Genomic DNA, 22,480 nt, shown 5'->3' with positions numbered 1-22,480 from the left:
AACTTATTTAGAATACCCCTCCTAAGAAAACCTCCTTTACAGTTCAAATATCCAGGCCCCTTTGATTAACATGACACTCTGCCTGTCAAAGGTTCTGCTTCCTGATGTGAAAAAATGGATCTTACACCGCTCATCAAAGTTGACCTCTTTCCCTATGTTTTCCCAGTTTCAGGGGTGAGTAATTCCTCAGCCCAATTGTCCAAACCAGATCTCTCCAGGGGTCTTAATCAGATGTTTTTATTCTCTTTTCTTACCCTTTATGACTCAGAGTTTGTCCTTTGCTTAAATCCCCAAATCTGTTCTCAACCACCACAGAAAGGAAAATACATGCAAATATTACTTAGGCAAAGGATAAGAAATGTTTAACATGAAAAATATAATATGAAATAATTAAGATGAAAAATATAGGGTTCATCAACATGATCATGCCCATTTAATTTATGTACAGATTCCTTCAACTCTTCAGAGATCAGCTGGGCGAGAAACCAAATACGTAAGTCTCATGCGATTACTCATTTTTATCGATGATTTTCTTGCAGCTCATTTCTATTTTAATAAAATTTGTCTATCCTAGTCAAGACCATGAATTCTCTTTTCTGGCTCACAGGTTAGGAAATGGGGCAAGGATACATCTGGAAGTGTGTCAAATTCCATTTGAACTAATTCTAATTGAAAAATGTTGCTATCCAATAGTTTGTCTATTGTGCATGGGAAAGAAGTTGTTAATTGAGCTTCTTCAGCATAATAAATCAACCAGTCTGTCAATAATATTTATTGAGTGTAAATACTAAACAAATAGTATTTACTGAGAAGCAAGGTGGCCTCATGGATAGAGCATGGGCCTGGGAGTCAAGAAGGACCTGGGTTCTAATATTGGCTCTGCCACTTTGCTGTGTGACCTTGAGCAAGACATTTAACTTCTCTGTGCCTCAGTTACCTTATCTGTAAAATGGAGATTAAAACTGTGAACCCCATGTGGGAAATGGACTTTGTCCAATCTAATTATTTTGTGTCTTTCCCAGTGCTTGGTACAGTGCCTGGCACATAGTAATCACTTAACAAATACCATCAAAAAAAAAAAAGAAGAAAGTATACGTGCTGGATGTAGAGCGCTGTACTTGTGTCTCGGATGTAATATTCCCTAATCCAGTGGATTTTCTTCCACATCCTAGGAACTATCATTAGGTATTATTTTGCATTATTTTCAGTTTTGAATAACCCAAAGTGAATTATGAAGATAAAAGTGGCCAAGTCAGGGAATCATATTACTAAATCAAAAGATGCTGTCGCCAGAGCTAGGTTTAGTTAGGTCCTGGCTCCCAGCAGCGCAATGTGGTGGTCGGCCACTGCCCAGTTTTTTTCTCTGGGCAAATGAAAATGCACCTTCCTGAGGCCCGAGAGGGAAAACAAGTTCCCTTTGAACATCGGTTCTCTAAATTGGTGAAAATAAGTAGCACATTTTCAGTATAAAGTTTGGTGGAACCAGGTGAGTCATTCTACACTGACGCTGAATCACAAACGTGGTAAGATGTGCACAGGAAAAATAAAAAAAGCTTGCGGTTCAGTTATGCTACTTTACTTTGATCTGAATGAAATTCCATTTCTTGAATGAAAAACTCTGTTTTATTTTTCCTCTAGCAGCCTATTTGAATTTCTCTCGGCTATGTCAAATGTTTCTGCATGATTTGGAATTGACTACAATGGAGAATTTCTCATTGAAATGTAAAAAAAAAACCAAGTTCACATAGTTTCACCTCCTGGACATTTTGCATTATTCAACATCTTTGCAAGGCAATGATTATATAGCCACTAAATTAATCTGAAACGATGGCTCGATAGACTTTTTCAAGAAGTATTATTACATAGAGCAGCTGGAGTAATTATCACCTGGGTACAGAATGGAGCCATGAGTTCCCTTTGAATGTCAGTTTAATACTTAGATTTCATGCTTCATATGAGCATCTGTAATTGCAATGATGTGTTGCCCATTGCATTAATTACCTCCCTTGGTGTTAAACTTTCACCTTTTATGATCAGACTGGTGGTGGGCACCTGTGGCTGTTGTAAGTTATTGCTGTGAGTCCAGCTAAAGAACAGTCTACCTCTTCTAATTCCATGAGAATATGAAACTCGACACTAGTAGATTATTTTCCTTCCTCTCCCTTTAAAAAGAAAATTGGTTATCTCCTGCAGGCAACCATTTACCCTTAATATATTTAGATTCTGATGTCACACCAAATCCTGACGTCCAACTTGGTCAACTTCTGGATTAATAATAATAATAATAATAATAATAATAATAATGACGGCATTTATTAAGCACTTACTATGTGCAAAACACTGGTCTAAGCGCTGGAGAGGTTACAAGGTGATCAGGTTGTCCCATGGGAGGCTCACAGTCTTAATCTCTATTTTACAGATGAGGTAACTGAGGCACAGAGAAGTTAAATGACTTGCCCAAAGGTTATTGAGGGAATTAGACATTCGAATGCATTCTGAAGGGATTATGTGGAATCTTTATTTCTGTAATTTTCAAAATTGCATGGAATATAGGATTTCTTAGGCACTGACTTGCCAGAAAGAAGGAGACTGGATATAATGATTTCTGGGGATTGAGGCTGTTAGCTCTACTTGGGACAGGGACTGCGTCAAACTTGATTTGCTTGTATCCACCCCAGTGCTTAATACAGTGTCAGGCAAATAGCAAGCACTTAACAAATACCATTTTATTATTATTATTATTATTATTATTATTATTATTATCTACAGCTTTGTTTTATTCATTTGATGCACTTCAAATTAATTTCTTAAATATATATATATATATATATATATGATCTCATAACCTGCTGACAAAGCAGTTATTTCACCAGTGTAATTTTCTTATTTTAGAACATGCTTCAGAAATAAGGTAGGCAAGATTGTTTATAATGGATCAAAATTGGGGAGAAAAGGGCAGATTCATCTTTACATGTTGGGTAGTCAATGAGTTTGTTCAAATAACTAAAGGAATCAGAAAGTTTAGGTCATAATGAGTTTCTGGAAACCCTTCAAACTTTACTATCAGAATTTCATTTTGGGAAACCACTTTTCCAGTTTTGTTAAACACTTTTTCCTTTAATTTCAACCCGTGAGCATTAAAATGAAATTCAATATCAAATAGTTCTTCAAACTTAATTGTAGTTCATGCTATGCAAACACCAAAGGCAACAATGAAAGACTTTGTTCTATTTTGTTTGCTCTCCTTTCCAGGAAAATGAAACTCAGTCTATCCTAATCAGTGAAGAGTTGATTCAGGGTGTGTAAGTTCCCAACCGAGGAGAGAAAGACAGAAGAAACTGGGCCCAGATCTGGTAGAACAGCAGTGTTCCTGGCATTGCTGCTGTATGCTTTTCAAATGGCCCTTGACCCAAGCACAAGGTCTAACCAGCCCAGAAAGAATTTAGACTTTTTTGTCTTTTTAAGGAAAATCTTCCAATGACATCTCTGCTCTCCTAACAGTTGTAATTTCACTTTCTTGTCGATATGAACTTTAAAAAAATCCCAATTTTTCAACTGGCTCTCTTAAAATAAATGGATCCCTCTGACCCATTTCTAGATTTTAAAAAAGTGTTTGCTAGTGAAATATTTGAAGTTGTAGTGTGAAAGAGCCTGATATTTTACTATTTGCTAGAGCAAAATTATCAAATGGTCCACAGTTAATTAGTAGACATGTTGAGGATGAAGAAGGTAAAGTTAAAGAGGCTAGATGGTCACAAAGGACAATCATCTTGTGGTCTCTTCAAGCAAACTGTTGTTGGAGACGGAATATTGGGCTGGATGAACCATTAACCTGATCCAGTAGTAGCTCATGGTCTAAGTTCCTATTGGAGGGTGTAGGTCGGCTGTAGGTCAACCAAACTGTGGGGTTTCTCCTAAGAAAAGAAAATTGATACAGAAATACATAAGGCAAAGAGACCAGGTAGAAATGAAAACAATTCTAGATGTATCTTCTTCCCCTTCTTAATATTTTGATGCTGTATAAACTCGGAGAACAGAAGGTAGGGTGACTTGCAGTGGGTAGCATTGTTGGAAGTGCTGCTCATGCCACCATGACCATCCTCAGCATTTACTGACCACCTTCTGCACTTAAAGCACTGACCTAGCTGCTAGGAAATTGATATTTTAAGATATGGCCCCTGCATGTGTGACAGATTATGCATTGAATTAGGTTCTTCAGAGAGTCCCTTCTGCAATAGAGGTCGGGCTCTGGATGCCAGAAAGAAGCAGCTATGTAGCCCCTCTAAGAAAGCTCAGCAATCTTCTTAGTTAATGCTAACATTGTAGACAGTAAAAAGATGTTCTTCCCAAACTGACTACTTCTGCAGAGCTTTTTATTTTTCAATGGGTCCTGAAATGTCACCTAACCCCTTATAAATTACTGTTATCAATAATAATAATAACAAAAAATATGGTATTTGTTAGACACTTACTGTATGTCAAGCACTGTTCTAAGTACTGGGGTAGATACAAATTAATCTGGTCAGAAACAGTTCTTGTATTACTGCCTACATAGGAGGAAGGACAGGTATTGAGTCCCCATTTTACAGATGAGGAAACTTGAGACACTGAGAAGTTAAGACTTTCCCAAGGTCAAACAGCAGGCAACCAGAGGAGCTGGTATTCGAACAAAGATCTCTGATCCCAGGCGTGTAGTCTTTCCATTAAGCCTCACTGCTTCCCAATTCTGTAACTTATAAGTCTTCATCTTTTTATATATCCCACTTACAAAAACATTTTTAGACTTTCTCATTCTCCTTATCTTCATTCTTCTTTGGTCAATCAATCAATAATATTTATTAAGTATTTATTGTGTGCAAAGCATTGTCCTAAGCAACTGGGAGAGTACAATGGACATGATTCATGCACTCAAAGAAGCTTGATAAAAATGGAGTTAAATGCTCTCTTTTCCTCCTTCCAAATTTTCCTCTCTACTTATGTTTTCTACAATCAGTAAATACTATTTATTGAACACTGATTGGGTGCAGAATATTGTATTGTGTGCCTGGGAGACTTCAGTAGAGTAAGTTGACAAGATCTCTGCCCACACAGAATTTACAGTGGTGGGTGGATGAATGTCAGTGGCTGTAGAAGTACTTTGTGAGATTTAGTTTCTCACAAAAATTCTTCTCTTTTCATCTTCTATTATCACCCTCTCCTTTCATTCAATCACGTTTATTCAGTCATATTTTTTGAATGCTTACCATTTGCAGAGCACTGTACAAAGCACTTTAAGAGAGTACCATGCAACTGTAAACAGACACATTCCCTGAGATATATCCTCATCTATTTATTCTAATTATCTAGACTCTGTTGCCATTTTTGTTTTTTTTCAAGCAGCTGCTACTTTGTCTACCCTTTACACTTAACTAGCTTTGATGTGCTCTTCTATTGGTCCAGTTAAAAGGGTGCTTCTCTGGGAATCACAAGACCTGGGTTCTAGTCCCTGTTCTTCCTGCTTAGGCTATTGTGCTGGAGGGTTTTACCTAAAGAATGAACAAGAGCATCCTATGAGATACACAGCTCCAGCAAGGATGCTTTAAAATAGCTGGACAGTGTGGGTGGCAAAGACTACAAATGTTACCAAGCTACCACCAGCCAGGTCAGGGCACTTTGGAACAGCACCAGTATTATATTAGTAATACTAGTAGTAATAGTATTTACTAAGCACCTGCACAATACTAATCCCTGAGAAACAGCAAGGCCTAGCGGAGAGAGCACAGGCCTAGGAGTCAGAAGGACTTCCTTATGCTGTGTGACTTTGGGCAAGTCATTTCACTTCTTTGTGCCTCAGTTATCTCAACTGTAAAATAATAATAATAAGAATTGCATTTGTTAAGCACTTACTATGTGTAAAGCACTGTTCTAAGCACTGGGGAGGTTCCAAGGTGCTCAGGTTGTCCCACGGGGGGCTCACAGTCTTAATTCCCATTTTACAGATGAGGAAACTGAGGACCAGAGAAGTTTAGTGGCTTGCCCACAGTCACACAGCTGACAACTGGCAGAGCCAGGGTTTGAACCCAAAACCTCTGACTCCAAAGCCCGGGCTCTTTCCATTGAGCCACGCTGCTTCTCTAAAATGAGGATTAAGATTGTGAGCCCTATATGGGGCAGGGACTGCGTCCAACCTGATTATCTTTTATCTGTGTCAGCACTTAGTACAGTACCTGGTACATGATAAGCACTTAACAAATACCATCAAAAAAAAAAAAAGAAACCTGGAAAAAACTACATGGATGATGGATGAGGCAGTGGTGTTGCACAAACCACTACTTGTTTTGATGTGTATATATCTATAATTCTATTGATATTGATTCCTGTTTACTTGTTTTGATGTCTGTCTCCCCCTTCTAGACTGTAAGCCCGGTGTGGGCAGGGATTGTCTCTATTGCTGAATTGTACTGTCCAAGTGCTTAGTACAGTGCTCTGCACACAGTATGTACTCAATAAATACAATTGAATAAATGAATGAATGAATTCATCTATACAAGTTCTCAGTCCTGAAGTCTCAGGAACAAACGTGTCCTCCATTATTTTAAGCATTTAGTATGGTGCTTTACACAGAGTAAGTGCTCAATAAATATGATTGAATTGAATTGAATTGACGTTATTTGCTAGTTGCCCTGCACTATCGGGGCCTAGTTCTCCCTCAGTTTTCCATACCAGCCATGAAACCTTTTGTTGTTTTCATTCACCTTTTCATTGATTCCTTTCCCTTTGATTTTATATTGCTTTTCATCACTCTTTCATTCTTCCTTTCTTCTCATTGGAGAAAATCTTTATCTTGGGTCAGAAGAGGAGGTTTGTTCAAGTCTACACCCAAGTTTCCTGCTGTAGTGTGAAAAAGACTTTAGATAATAATGTCAAAATGGGTAGAAGACTTTCACTGGGCTGAAATTACTTCTCTGACTACTACTATCATGAGCAAAACAATACTTACCAATGGAAAATTTTGTCCCACTAATCAATCAATCGATAAATCAATGGTATTTACTGATCATTTACTGTGTGCCTAGCACTGTACTAAATGCTTGGGAGAATAAAATACAACAGAATTAGCAGACACATTTCCTGCCCTCAACGAGCTTACAACCTTCACATAGGTCCAGTCAGGAGTTTCAGATCCTTATAAATGGATTTTGTCATTTTAGTTTCCAGGAATTACTGAACAATAGAAAGAACCACAACATTTAAAATTTAGATTGTTTTTTAAATAACTTAAAATTCTCAAAATTTTAATTTTTTTAATTTAGTAAGAATTGTGTGGGGAATTTGGGTTGTTTTTTTTTTATCAGGGAAATGGCTCCACAACCATTTAAAATTTTCACATCTTGCTTTTTGTGGCCATTATAGGATCATTTTATAATGAGTGTTTATCTAATATTGCATATACATGTTGACATTTTGCAGGCTAATCTTTCTCTACCAATGTCTACTGTGGGTGAGAGTCAACTGGTGAGTATCAAATTTCTAAATCAGCAATTCTTCAAATAAAAATAGTAATTGGTATAGATAGCTTTCACAGAGGGAGAGGGATCTTGGTGAAAACAGTGAGTAAGTTATAAATTCTTTGGAATGTTTTTCTCAAGAGTTATCACCATTATTATTGAATATGAATACATCCATTTTCCATTTATTATTGATGATATTTTTGAGGTGGTTAGTGCATCCCAAACAGGTAGATATTTATGTAATGTATTACTATCACTAGTGGAAAAACTTGCAAGTCTCTCAGAACTCTTGTGTGTTTTTATTATGAGTATAAGGTAGTTAAAGTAAATTGTTTGTAACAGTGGGCACGTAGCCAGTTATCAAGGGGGTTACTATGGAAACAAGCAAGCCCTGAAATATCTTAATGAAGTTGAATGGTTTTATGGAAAAATGAGGGAAAACTTTTAAATAAAAATTGACTCCCTTTGATAAGGAAATATTAATATATTTGAAATGGTGAGATTATTTAGGAAATAAATGGGTTATATTCAAGAATGAATTGAAAAGTCTGGAGAGCACTTTTCTGTGAATATTAAAAGGGAAAAATATTATTTTGGAATCTAGATACCGGTATAATCAAGTTTTTAATAGTTGTCAAATATGAATTATGTTTAGCTCCATTGGATTTGGTTTTCCAGAAGCAACAACATAATCACTAGATAAAGTGAAAGAGAATAATATGAAGTATCAAGGGGGCTATATTTACTCCATTTTTTCAGTAAGGCTTGTGTGTTTTCAGGGGCAGTCTTGAATGAATAATTTCTTTGCACTCTGGATTTCTTACTTTGCACTCATATTGGATCTTTCTTTTAAGGCGTTCAAGACCCACCTTTACGAAGCTCAAAATTAAGTTCTAAGGCACACAAACCCCTAGAAGGGTATGTTAGTTTATGAAAGAATTATCACCAAGAAAATTTATTCCAGATACGAAGATATCTTTTGATTTCATCTTCAGTGCAGTTATTCCCTTTATGGTCATTTTAATTTCCTTTTCACAGAATTAAATCTTTTACAGGTTTACATTGGAGGAAAGGGAGGCTAACCTAACTGGAAGCTGTCATAAGTGTGATAAATGAAGTGATAATTGTCTTTTCTAGTTCATTATTTGAGAAAATTATTTGTTTGCTTCACAGATTATGTAGTCCAGACCTCATGATAGCTTTTACCAATTTAATTCAATCAAGCTACTACAACTACTACTAATAATTATGGCATTTGTTAAGCATTTACTAGGTGCCAGGCACTGTACTAAGTGCTGGGGTGGATGCAAGCAAATCGGGTTGGACACAGTCCCTCTCCCTCGTGGGGCTCACAGTCCAATCCCCATTTTACATATGAGGTAACTGAAGCTCAGAGAAGTGAAGTGACTTGCCCAAGGTCACACAGCAGATAAGCAGCAGAGCTGGGACTAGAACCCATGACCTTCTGATTCCCGGGCCCATGGTTTTTCCACTACACCATCTACAATCATGAACTTTATGTGAAGCATAGTCCCAGTTTCATTTCAATGCACCACATCAGCTGCTGTGGGCAAAATAACATTTTACAGTTTTAGTATAAAAAAACCAAGAAAATAAGCTGAACAAATAAACATTTCTTCTAATCTCCGGCACCACTAAGTAGGGAGGTAAGTCCTAAATGTGGCTGGTGTTTGGTTTTTGCCTTCACTGGAGCAGTGGCCACTAATGGACCTCACAGTTACTGGACATGGACATGCATGATGCCACATGCATTGCATCAGGTCCTCAGGGAAATGCAATGACAGCTAATGCACATTTTGTGGAACTCTATACTGAACCTAGAGCATTTTTCAGGGGACACCCTCTTTTCCCACATCATCTCCAATTTACTTCAGAGATTTTACATTTCACTGCCAGTTCTCTGGGAACACAGGTGATGCTTCTAAGCTGCAGGACTCTGTGGCAGGAACTGAAGCAGAGAAAGACTGGGTGCTTAAAATAAAAATGCATAAAAGCATCCTCTGCCATGTCTGCATTGGACAGGGGACAAACTAATGGAAATCTGGTATGAAACTGGACTTATGGCTACTCTACTTGCTGGTCATTGCTGCTCATCATACTTTGTGCCCTGGACATTTCTGGGCCAACAGTTTAATATCCCACTGGGTTATTTATTTATTTATTTATTTATTTATTTTACTTGTACATATCTATTCTATTTATTTTATTTTGTTAGTATGTTTGGTTTTGTTCTCTGTCTCCCCCTTTTAGACTGTGAGCCCACTGTTGGGTAGGGACTGTCTCTATGTGTTGCAAACTTGTACTTCCCAAGCGCTTAGTACAGTGCTCTGCACACAGTAAGCGCTCAATAAATACGATTGATGATGATGATGATAACCCAATCCTGCCACTGTTCATTTATAGGATAGAAATAGTGTCTCTGCCGCCTTCCTCAAGGTAATATCATTTGTTGAGTTTAAGTGCTCTGTGGAGTTTGTGCCAAGCGCTTCCCAGAAAGATATCACATACATATGAAGCATTTGGAGTGACTTGTTGAAGTACAGAAGGGAGAAACAAAAATATTTAAAGAGTTGGGAAACTAGCATTGTCAGAAAAGGCCAGAGTGCTAGTGTTTATGTGCCCTGAAGAACAGTCCTTTGAGAAGGGAAGCACTTAGTACAGGGCTCTGCACACAGTAAGCACTCAATAAATATGATTGAATGAATGAATGGCTTATAAAATGGTACAGTATGGTCAATATGATTGTGATTACTCTGGGTATTGTTTTATATTGCATGTGAAGCAAAAGGAAATAAATTTGTGACAGTGAGGATTATGCATCCTGGAACTACTGATGATGGTGGATAGGGAATTTGGAGATATTAAGGAATGCAATAAAATTAATTTTCTTTCTTGGGTGGTTAGATGTGTTTGGATGCAGAGGCTGATCTAGATGACCCCTTGATATCTTTTCCAGTTTGTCATTTTGCAATCATTAAAGAGCATGTCACTGCAAACCTTTTGTTGTCCACTGACTCAATATTCAGGGTTGACGTTAAAGAACAATGTCCATTTCTCTCTGACTGCTCTGTTCAGTTAAAAATGAGTGAACTTAGAAGTTCTTAATTTAGCGTATCATTTTGTTTCCAATGCTGATTGCCATCAAATGTGTCACACTTCGTGTCATATGACTCATCTGACTGAGAGTACTTGATGTCACTGTTGTTTAGAAAAATGTACCACTAAGATCATGGTTGAAAGGTGTTTATCCTTGACAATTTTATATAGCACAGAACACTCTGTATTAAAAGCATTTTTTGTATTTTCCTTCTTACGTTTTTTGCACCATTCCTCTTCTTGACTCATGAAATATTGTAAACAGGACAGATTTTCATTCATTCAGTCAGTCATATTTATTGAGCACTTACTGTGTGCAGAGCACTGTACTAAGCACTTGGAAAGTACAATTTGGCAACAAATAGAGACAATCCCTGCCCAACAATGGGCTCACAGTCTAGAAGATTTTAAAGTATAAGTATTCTGGACAATGCAATTTGTGCAGTTATAGCTTTGTTTCTTTAAACATTTTCTGAGGACAGAAAGGGTATATAATATATCTGTGTAACACAACAATATAACTGACACATTCCCTGCCCACAGTGAGCTTAGGGTCTAGATGGGGGAAACCTACTTCTCTTAAGGAAAGGAAAAACCACAGTGTTTATTCTCATACATAATATTCTTTGTATTCAAAAATGATGCTATTGATGATATTTTATTGTACTCTTCCAAGTGCTTAGTACAGTGCTGTGCACACAGTAAGTGCTTAATAAATACAAGTGAATGAATGAATGGAAAGATCCTCTCCATGAATGTTGGCATGACTCTAAAGATGCTATATCAATATATCACTTTACCGAACCATTCCAGAATGTGTGCATGGAAAGAACATGTTTTGTTTTGTTGTCTGTCTCCCCCTTCTAGACTGTGAGCCCGTTGTTGGATAGGGACCGTCTCTATATGTTGCCGATGTACTTCCCAAGTGTTTAGTACAGTGCTCTGCACACAATAAGCGCTCAATAAATAATAATAATATTAATAATAATGGCATTTATTAAACACTTACTATGTGCAAAGTACCGTTCTAAGCGCTGGGGAGGTTACAAGATGATCAGGTTGTCCCACGGGCGGCTCACAGTCTTAATCCCCATTTTACAGGTGAGATAACTGAGGGACAGAGAAGTTAAGTGACTTGCCCAGAGTCACACAGCTGACAATTGACAGATCAAGATTTGAACCCATGACCTCTGACTCCAAAGCCCGTGCTCTTTCCACGGAGCCATGAATACGATTGAATGAATGAATGAATGAATACCTTATTAATAAGTACCAGTGCTACTTTGCCATTTTGCTGTGTCTGCTACTTGCTTCATCTGTCACTGTGAGTCTGCCTTTTGGCAGTTCAATCTTCCTGAAACAACTGTTTAATAAGATTAAGACACCTCTGGATTTCTTCCTGCTAAACCTATCATATAACACTCTGCAGTCCCTGTTTGGGGCTGTGCTTCATTATGGCAACATTAAGAAATGCCATGTAGGTTCAAACCAAAAGTCCACCCAGACTAGTACTCTGCCTTCAATAGTAATGAAAAAAAAAGCTTTGGGAAACATGTTACACTACTTAAAATTCATTTTCATGATTTGGAGCTGCTGTCAGTAAACTTTTTCTCTAATTATCCACAAAGGATTTATCATCTATGTGTATATTTTAGTTTTCTTGTGACCCATTTGGGCTACATTCTTAATCACCATTTTATAGTAATAATCAGTCATTCAAAAGCATTTATTTTGTGCTTATTCTGTTCAGAGCACTATACTGAGTGCTTAGGAGTGTAAATTAGAAATAAGTAAATTCATAGTTGCAATTGATATAAACAAAAGTAAAACCTGAATAAATGGACAAATGGATAACTGAATGGATAAAAACAAATCAATATACACATGAGTACTAAGGTAACTGTTAGGAAGACATGAATGGGGACATGGGGATTAGTTGATCAGTGCTTGCTGTAGAAGGTGGCTTTTCAGGAGGCTTTGAAGGTGGGGAAGGTTGGGTTTTAGTGGATTTTTTGGGGGAGGCAGTCCATACAAGGGAATCATGAGAGCAAGGGCAAGTTGAAGGAGGCTTTAGAGCCATAGCCAGACTCTGCTTGGACCTCTGCTTTTGGTCCTCTTCAAATCATAATACCCCTTCCTCAGTCACATCCCTCTCCTCCTCCCAAGAATCACTATAGTGTAAGCTCCTTGTGGACAGGGATTACATCTACCAACTCTGCTGTATTTTACTCTCCCACGTGCTTTGTATGCTGCTCTGCACACAGTAAGCACCAGTGATGGACTGAGTGATTGGGGCTAAGCTTCAAGAACACCCCAAGAGTCATGTCCACAATAAAAGTGCAGGTGAGCTGATAGGCTGCTGGATTGCCCAGCTTTAGGATGACTTGCAGTGGGCTCTTGAAGCCTTTCCTTTGGCCACTCATTTTCAGGTGATTAGAATTGGCTAGTCAGCACTACATTCCTCACTTCCTTTACCTTGCCCTGAGTCCACTCCTGGGACCTAGAATTGGCCTGAGCCAAGGGAATCCCTTGATCTGACTGACCTGCTTTGTGGGCTAGAAAGATTGACTGTGAAATCTTCTTCCCTAACCAGCTTGTATCCTGGAGCAGTTCTGGAGCTCCCATGACCTCCTTATTGAAGCCTTTTTTTTTGCCTCTTTCCTCCTGCAACTCCCATTCTGGTAGAGATATATGTGTGCTAAGTGGAGGGTGCCTCCCTCTGGGTATAACAAATGAGTTTGTCCTGAGATAGCAATAAATTCTATTGATTGACTGTTTGATACTTCAGATCTGATAACCTGCATGGAAGAATTAAATACAGCTCTGTGTCCATAGGCAAGTTACTTAACATCTCTTTGCCTCAGTTTCCTCTTCTGCAAAATGAGGATTTCATACCCGTTCTTCCTCCTACTTTGCTTTTTAAGCATTTTAATAAGATGTAAAGGGTGAGGCCAGAGTCACAGATGGAGGGGGTAGATTTAACAGGAGGTCAAGGATCTCCTCTTGAGATACTCTTGGGGAGGATGAGAGACTGGAAGAGAGAACTGGAAGAGGGTAAGACTGGAGCAGTACAGGGGAGATTTTAAGGTGACCTCACCTGATTATTTTAATTTTATTGATGAAGTACATGGGGAGGTCATTAGGCGCAAGAGATGAGGGAGATGGGAAAACAGGAGGTTTGAAGAGAGAGTTAAAAGTCTGAAACAGCTGGCAAGGTCAATGGGCATGGGGGCCAATAAGGATAGAAAAACACTGTTGCTGAGTGGATGAATGGTCAGGGTTATAGCAGGTGAGGATGAGTTTGAGATAGATGAGGCCAGTCTGTTGTCTGAAATTCTGCCAGCAGTAATCTGAAGCAAAAGCACATCAACATGGAGTGTAATGTTGGGATGATCCAGTGTTGTAGGTTGGAGGTAAATGATTGATGGAGGGATAGTGGTGTAAGGAAGTTGAGTTCAGTGAAGAGGGTGGAGTTGAGGGTGGGAATTTGTTCATCAAGAGTAGGTATGTGGGAAAGGAGACCAGATAGGATATGATGGTTTGGGATAATGGGGTGGGGTCAAGAGATAAGAGGTCTCTATTTGGGGACAGGACAGTTCTGTGGGGAGAGCTAGAGAGATAAAATTAGAACCAGGAGAGAACTGTGTCGGTAAAACTAAGGTTAGCTAGAGTTTCCAGGAGAAGGGAGTGATTCACAATGTCCAAAGTTGATGAGAAGTTGAAGGGGATTGAGATACAGTGAAGTCCAATGGATTTGGCTAGGAGGAAATGATTAATTCATTCATTCAATCATATTTATTGAGTACTTACTTTGTGCAGAGCACTGTTCTAAGTGCTTGGAAAATAAAATTAAGCAATAAAGAGAGACAATCCCTGCCTACAATGGGTTTACAGTCTAGAGGGAAGGAGAGAGACATCAAAACAGGTAAACAGTCATCAATATAAATAAATAGAATTATAGGTGTACACGTATAAACATAAGTGCTGTGGGGTCGGGAGGGTATGAAGAGCAAAGGGAGCAAGTCAGGTGATGTGGAAGGGAGGGGGAGATGAGGAAAAGGGAGCTTATGGAGTAGGCAGTCTCAGGGAAGTGAAGAGGGCAGAAGCCAGAGTAGAGGAAAAGCTTCAGTACCTGAGAGCAGAGTACAGCACCTGCCTAACCTATTGACTTGCTAGTTTTGCCAGCCCCCTCCCAGAGGTGCATCAATCAATCAATCAATTGTATTTATTGAGCATTTACTGTGTGCATAGCATTGTACTAAGCACTTGGGAGAATACAGTATAACAGAGTTGGTAGACATATACCCTTCCCACAAGGAATTTACAGTCTAGAGGGGGAGACAGACATTAATAAACATAAATAAACTGTGGATATGTACGTAAGCACTGTGGAGATGAGGGTGGGGTGGATAAAAGATGGAAATTTAAATCCAAAGATGATGCAGAAGCGGGGGGGGAAGAGGAAATGGGGCCTTGTTGGGGAAGGCCCTTTGGAGGAGATGTGATTTTAATAAGGCTTTTAAGGTGGGGAGAGTGATTGTCTGTCAGATATCAAGGGGGAGGGCATTCCAGGCAAGAGACTGGATTTGGGTGAGAGATTGGCAGCACTATTTTCCGAGTCTGTCTGTAGGCTAGGAGGGTTTGGTTCCCTCCAAAATAGGGGTGCTTTCCTTAAGAACTTGGCTTGTTTTGCATCCAAGCAGCATGGCCTAGTGGAAAGAGCACAGGCCTGGAAGTCATAGTATCAGGGTTCTATTCTTGGCTCTGCCAATTGCTTGCTTTGAGATCTTAGGCAAGTCACTTGACTTCTCTATGTCTGTTTCCTCAACTGTAAAATAGGGATCAAATGCCTGTTCTCCCTTCTACCTTGATTTTGAGTGCCTTGTGGGATAGGGACTGTGTCCAAGTTGACTAACTTAATGATAACAATAATGATGATGATGATAGTAATTGTGGTATTTGTTAAGCACTTATTATGTCCCAGGCATTGTACTAAGCGCTGGGGTGGATACAAGCAAATTGGGTTGGATACAGTCCTTGTCCAGCATGGGGTTCACAGTCTTAATCTCCATTTTACAAATGAGACGTAACTAAGGCCCAGAGAAGTGAAGTGACTTGCCCAAGGCCACACAGCAAAGTGGCAGAGCCGGGATTAGACTCCAAGACCTTCTGACTCTCAGACCCATGCTCTATCCACTACGCCATATCTAGGATAGAACTTAGAAAAGTCTTTGGCACATAGTAAGCAGTTAAATATAATATATATATATACATATATATAAAATCATCTAGTCTACCCATAAAATAGCTGTTCCCCTGAGGAAATCTTCCTTTGCCTACAGAAGGTGCTCTACCCTAAACTGAGCACCTCCTTGATCCAAATTTGTCCAGATGGAAGATGGAAGATGAGAAGGCTCCTTATCCCTGTCTATGGCTGAGAATAGACAATAGTCTCAGCCATCCAAAATGTACAGTGTATTTTCTAGAACAGGGAGATGGATGTATTCCCCAGAGGCTTAAATTGGGTACAAATGGTGGCTGCTGCATTAAGCACATTTATTATTTTCCTAAGGTGCTGGAGCAGAGTAGAATCATTACAGCTAAAATGTTTAAACACCAAAAATGTCACCCTGATGTCTAGTGAATTTTGAGGAATTTTAAATGGTTTTGCAAATGTGTCAGTCATTCTTGGGCTATTTCACCCTACATCTACTTTGGGGAAATAGTTCCAATTCCCTTGGAAAAGCTGGTTTTCTCAGTCAGAACGATCAGAGTCACTTTGGGTCGCAGTATGTGGAAAGAAATAGGAATTGTTTTGATGAGGGCAGTCATGTTTTACATTGGGGCAGATAGATCTTGATCACTTAGTTTCAAGGATGATGAACATTAGAACTTCTGAAATCACTTACATTGTACTTCTAAACAGTCAAATTAATTGAATGCTTTTTTTCTTGGTAAAGTTTTTAAAATGTGGGAAAATAGAAAACTCTTGTGGGTATAATGTGAATCTACAAAATGTCTAATATCTGTTCTGCATTGTAATGTTTGTGTTAGTCATTTTTATCTCTTTTTGTTTTATGGGTTCAATCAAGACAAAACCTGGGGTTATTCGTCCAGCGCCAGTAAAATCCAAAATTATTCTGCGAAAAGAGGAAGAGGAGGAGCCCTATGAACCGAACCCCTTCAGTAAATACTTGGAAGATAGCAGTGGTCCTTATGCTGGGCAAGTAAGTAGCTGAATGGGATGTTAATTAAAACACATCTGGTGGGATACTGTTCTCTGTATGAACTGGATTTCCTTTGCAGAGAAATTTTAATTACTGAAAAATTAATAGGCTCAGGCTGGGAAATCAGAGTATCTGGGTTCTAGTTTGCCAAATGTTTGCCATGTGACCTTGGGCAAGTCACTTTATTCTCTGTGCTTCTGTTTCCTCAATTGCAAAATGGGGATTAAGTACCTATTCTTCCTTCTACTTAGGCTGTGAATCCCATGCGGAACAGGGACTGTGTCCAATCTTATGAACTTGTATCTGCCATAGTGCTTGACAAGTGGTTGACACAGAGTATACATTTAAGAAGTATAATAATATATTGTACATTTAAGTCAAAACAAGGCTTCTTTTTAACCTTTGGTGTAAATTTTTTATGGGTTTTAAAGACATCACTTTGAGTAATTCTTTTAATCAGTAGTATTTATTGAGTGACTATTGCATACAGAGCACTGTATTAAGTGCTTAGGAAAGTATAACAGAAGACATGGTACTTGCCCTTGGTGAGTTTAACAATAGCTTAGTAGCATTTTTACCATGTTCCCTTAGTGATGATTCTGTCATAGCAGGTTGAGCAGCTGTGTAGTTATTGGTCTTAACCATCAGTGTGACAGGAAATGTGGCTTTGTGGATAGAACATGGGCCTGGGAATCAAAAGGACATGGATTCTAATCCTAGCTCTGCCATATTCATTCATTCATTCAGTGCAGAGCACTGTACTAAGCGCTTGGGAAGTACAAGTTGGCAACATATAGAGACGGTCCCTACCCAACAGCGGGCTCACAGTCTAGAAGATATCTGCTGGATGACCTTGGGCAAGTCACTTAACTTTTCTGGGCTTCAGTTCCCTTATCTATAAAATGGGGATAAAGAGTGTGAGCCCCAAGGGGGACAGGGACTGTGTCTAACCCAATTAACTTTTCTCTACCCCAGTGCTTAGAACAGTGCTTGTTACACACTAAGCACATTAGAAAGTAATGTGGTGTCATCCTCGACTCCGCTCTCTCATTCACCCCTCACATCCAAGCCGTCACCAAAACCTGCCGGTCTCAGCTCCGCAACATTGCCAAGATCCGCCCTTTCCTCTCCATCCAAACTGCTACCCTGCTCGTTCAAGCTCTCATCCTATCCCGTCTGGACTACTGCACCAGCCTTCTCTCTGATCTCCCATCCTCGTGTCTCTCTCCACTTCAATCTATACTTCATGCTGCTGCCCAGATTATCTTTGTCCAGAAACGCTCTGGGCATATTACTCCCCTCCTCAAAAATCTCCAGTGGCTACCAATCAATCTGCGCATCAGGCAGAAACTCCTCACCCTGGGCTTCAAGGCTCTCCATCACCTCGCCCCCTCCTACCTCACCTCCCTTCTCTCCTTCTACTGCCCAGCCCGCAACCTCCGCTCCTCCACCGCTAATCTCCTCACTGTACCTCGTTCTCGCCTGTCCCGCCGTCAACCCCCGGCCCACATCATCCCCCGGGCCTGGAATGCCCTCCCTCTGCCCCTCCGCCAAGCTAGCTCTCTTCCTCCCTTCAAGGCCCTGCTGAGAGCTCACCTCCTCCAGGAGGCCTTCCCAGACTGAGCCCCTTCCTTCCTCTCCCCCTCGTCCCCCTCTCCATCCCCCCATCTTACCTCCTTCCCTTCCCCATAGCACCTGTATATATGTATATATGGTTGTACATATTTATTACTCTATTTGTTTATTTATTTATTTACTTTACTTGTACATTTCTATCCTATTTTATTTTGTTGGTATGTTTGGTTCTGTTCTCTGTCTCCCCCTTTTAGACTGTGAGCCCACTGTTGGGTAGGGACTGTCTCTATGTGTTGCCAATTTGTACTTCCCAAGCGCTTAGTACAGTGCTCTGCACATAGTAAGTGCTCAATAAATACGATTGATTGATTGATTGATTGATAAAGTACTATTATTACTATTAGTTCTTTGGTAAGAAAAAGTCTTCTTGACCACAGCCAAGGAGCCCAGTTTGATGGGAGATATTAGGAAGGAACTGTTTTCTCTATCTTCCCACAGCCATAAACTCTTGTGGGCACAGATCCTGGATCCTGTCTACCAACTCTATACTCTATAATAATAATAATGATGGCATTTTTATTAAGCACTTACTATGATGGGAAAAGATTCCTTCCTCCTCCTCCCCTCCAGCCCTCTTCCAGCCAATGTTTGTTCAGTGTCTCCCCTGCCCCACCTTGGATACACACACAGCCACCGACACAACAAATCTGATTGTGGTTCTCAGAGGAAAATGAAACAGACTGAAGTCTGGTTGACTCCAATCAACTCCTTACCACTAGCTTCAAGGCTTTTAACCGGTGTTCTCCTCCGTGTTTCTCTTCCCTCTTCACCAACCAGCCCTTGGTCGGTTCCAGCCCTTGGAAATAGATCTTCTCCCATTTTCTCTCCTCCTCCTCCCCTCCCCATTTCCCCATCGCCCCCCAGCCCTGCCCAATCCCCATCTGCTCCCCACACCACTTGTATATGTTTTTACATATTTATTACTCTGTATCTTTTATTAATTAAGTGTATATTGCTATAATTCTATTTATTCTGGTGGTATTGTCACCTCTCTACTTGTTTTTTGTTGTCTTCCTCCCCTTCCTAGACTGTGAGCCCGTTATTGGGTAGGGATCTTCTCTAAATGTTTTCTAGACTGTGAGCCCACTGTTGGGTAGGGACCATCTCTATATGTTGCCAACTTGTACTTCCCAAGCGCTTAGTACAGTGCTCTGCACACAGTAAGCGCTCAATAAATGCGATTGAATGAATGAATGAATGTTCAAAGCACTGTTCTTAGCGCTGGGGAGGTTATAAGGTGATCTGGTTGTCCCACGTGGGGCTCACAGTCTTCATCCCCATTTCACAGATGTGGTAACTAAGGCACAGAGAAGTCAAGTGACTTGCCCAAAGTCACACAGCTGACAACTGGCAGAGTCGGCATTGGAACCCATGACCTCTGACTCCAAAGCCCGTACTTTTTCCACTGAGCCACACTGCAACTCTATACTCCATACACACTCAGGCACTTAAAATAGTGCTTGGCACACAGAAAATGCTCAATGAATTGATTGATTGATTGACTGAATTTCACTACTCTCACAGGTACAAAATGGTAGATTTTAAAGCTATTGAATTCGGACAGAAAGTATTTTGCTCATGGTTGAAAAGGAGATTTAAGATACAATTGCTTAGCATTTTGAACTCATGATGAACTTAATACCAACCTGGAAACAGGATGTGTGTCACAGAGAAAAATTAAAAATGAAGTCTATAATCAAGCAACAATTAAATAACCACTAACTTTACATCGAATATCCAAATCATTTGGGACGATTTTACACATGACAGAGTTTTCAATCAAAATAATTCAGTGAGATTATGCTCATCTGAGAACTCCCTTTGAAAGAATTGTAACTGCACTTTTTTATTTGTGTTTCCTTTCATCTTCTCAAAATATATCATTATTTTCTTTTATATATTTAGACTAGCAATGTTGAATTTAAGGATCTTTTCTAGTTCAAAGAATCTGTTACCTTGAAATACAAAACACGAAGATAAAAAGTCAACTGTTCATATACCCCCCTCCAAATTTTTTTTTGATTTTTTTTAATGGTAGAGGTGATTCACAGAACTGGAATCAATTTTTTAGAAAATTAAGTCACATGAAAACATAAGAACTCTTTTCTTCTTGCATCCTCTGATGAATGACTATCATCTGTCTACCATACTGACTCTACCCTTATCAGTCATTTCCACCCAGTGCCTTCAAAAGGAAGTCCAGAGGATTAAAACTTAGCTTTGAGTTTGCTGGAAGTGTTTGCAAACTTACCTTCCATGGTAGGTTTGGGTTATTGGCATGGAGTTCCATAGTGGTAGCTTCAGAAATGTCCCATGCACTTCTGCAACTTGCCATCTAAACATCCCAGAAATGCTTAGATTCTAGAAACCGCCCTTATTCCCTCAGCCATCTCCCTCCTTACTTGCTCCAGGCTTTCATCTTCTGACCATCTCCTAATTTCCCCTGGAAAAGGTCTTGTTTACTTCCCAGATAATCAGGGAAGATTCCTTGAATGAAAAGGCAGTGAGGCAGTCATGGTTGCTTCCTTTTTGGGCAGGTTTTATAATTTAAAAAATGAATAAATACTCAACCATTGTCTCTGGTACCCCTATTCACTCAGCCCTCAGGACCCTGGCAAAAGATAAACTGTGCAAAAATAGTAGTTGATGGAATTCAAAGGAGGCAGTGAGGTCTCGAGGAAAGAATCTGAGAGTTAGGAAACCTAACTTCTAGCCCTGGCTCAACCATTTGACTGTTTTGTGACCTCAAGCAAGTCAGTTATCTTCTCTGAGACTCAGATACTGGGGATAAAATACCTATCCTTTTACTTGGACTGTGAGACCCATGTGTCACAGTAATTGTATCCAATTTGATACTTGTATGGATCCTGGTGCTTCGTATAGTGCTTGGCACAATGTAACACTAATGAATATCCTGTCTAGTTTGTTTTCCTTTCTAGATAACTTTTGTGTATTGATCCTTCCTTTCAAGTTCAACTTTTTCTCCCGATCCTTTGGGTGAAAATTCCCATGTAGGGACTCTCTAATATCACCCCTTTTTTTCTACAAGGATATTGACATAATTCTGTAGTGATTTTGTTCTTCATGTCCTCTTCATTTATACGTGTCTTCTGATTTTTTTAGACCTGAACTACCTCCTTTCCCTGCCAAGTTCTCCCTGTTTGACACTCCACACTGATGATAATGTGGGTGCCACTAAGATTGTGACCCAATGCTGTTCCAAGCTGTATTTCAACTGTGACCTTCAGAGCCTCTTCCCTGTGTCACCCACATGACTTTTTAATAGGGCAAACAACCATTTTTTCTCTTACGATGAAATAGCCCAAACTGTTTTCCATGCAAAATGGTTCCTTTTGTCCAGCACACCTTTGTCTCTCCGTTTGCATTTCGATGTTTCATTTACTCTTGCTCCAAATGTGTGTTTCTCCTCACTAACTTTGTATGGGCTAGCTTAAGAGTGAAAAATTTTTGTAGGTTTACATTTCTCTTTTGAATCTGATTATGATGAAGCTGGTTGATGGTTTATTTTTTAAAGCTGATGGAAGCTGAGTTCCTTAATGTGTCATACCTCTTTTGGCTAGAATACACCTAGTGATTTGGTATTGTCAATATTTCTCTGTGTTGCAGTGTTTTATGATTAATGAACAGGGCTATTTCAAGGTTTTTAATAGATATCAAATTTCCTCATCCTTGGATACTAGTGTTACTGTTACAATTTCCAACATATATCTCAGAAATATATCTCAGAACCTCTGCCTTACTTTCACCTTACCTTGACCTCAAGATGGATGGAGACACTCACTGGATGGAGACACTCACTCTACTATGTAATTAGGTTTACTTAAAACAATCTTGGGTCTTATGTCTTCCCTTTGGAGGTTAGTGTCCACCTGGTCATACAGGTTGGGGGTCTTCAAACATGGAGTTGTCTGGTGCTGCAATATTCCTAACCTAACCTAACCTAACCGAACCTTTTTTGTGTTTTTTTATTCATTCATTCATTCAGTTGTA

At 39.5% G+C, this 22,480-nt stretch overlaps 1 protein-coding gene across 2 annotated transcripts in view; it reads left to right on the top strand.

Moving 5' to 3' along the window:
• Positions 1–22,480, top strand: part of LOC119928288 (muscular LMNA interacting protein) — a 244,313-nt gene that overhangs the window by 151,845 nt on the left and 69,988 nt on the right. For both annotated transcript variants that reach the window (XM_038746434.1, XM_038746426.1), the window contains 3 exons: positions 449–493; positions 7,450–7,494; positions 16,700–16,834. In XM_038746434.1, coding sequence (XP_038602362.1) covers positions 449–493; positions 7,450–7,494; positions 16,700–16,834 — 225 coding nt within the window. The remainder of the gene's footprint in view (positions 1–448; positions 494–7,449; positions 7,495–16,699; positions 16,835–22,480) is intronic.

The sequence above is a fragment of the Tachyglossus aculeatus genome, chromosome 1 (genome assembly GCF_015852505.1).
Source record: "Tachyglossus aculeatus isolate mTacAcu1 chromosome 1, mTacAcu1.pri, whole genome shotgun sequence".
Taxonomy (NCBI): domain Eukaryota; kingdom Metazoa; phylum Chordata; class Mammalia; order Monotremata; family Tachyglossidae; genus Tachyglossus; species Tachyglossus aculeatus.
The sequence above is the reverse complement of the archived record's forward strand: the minus strand, read 5'-3'. Positions and strand labels throughout refer to the sequence as shown.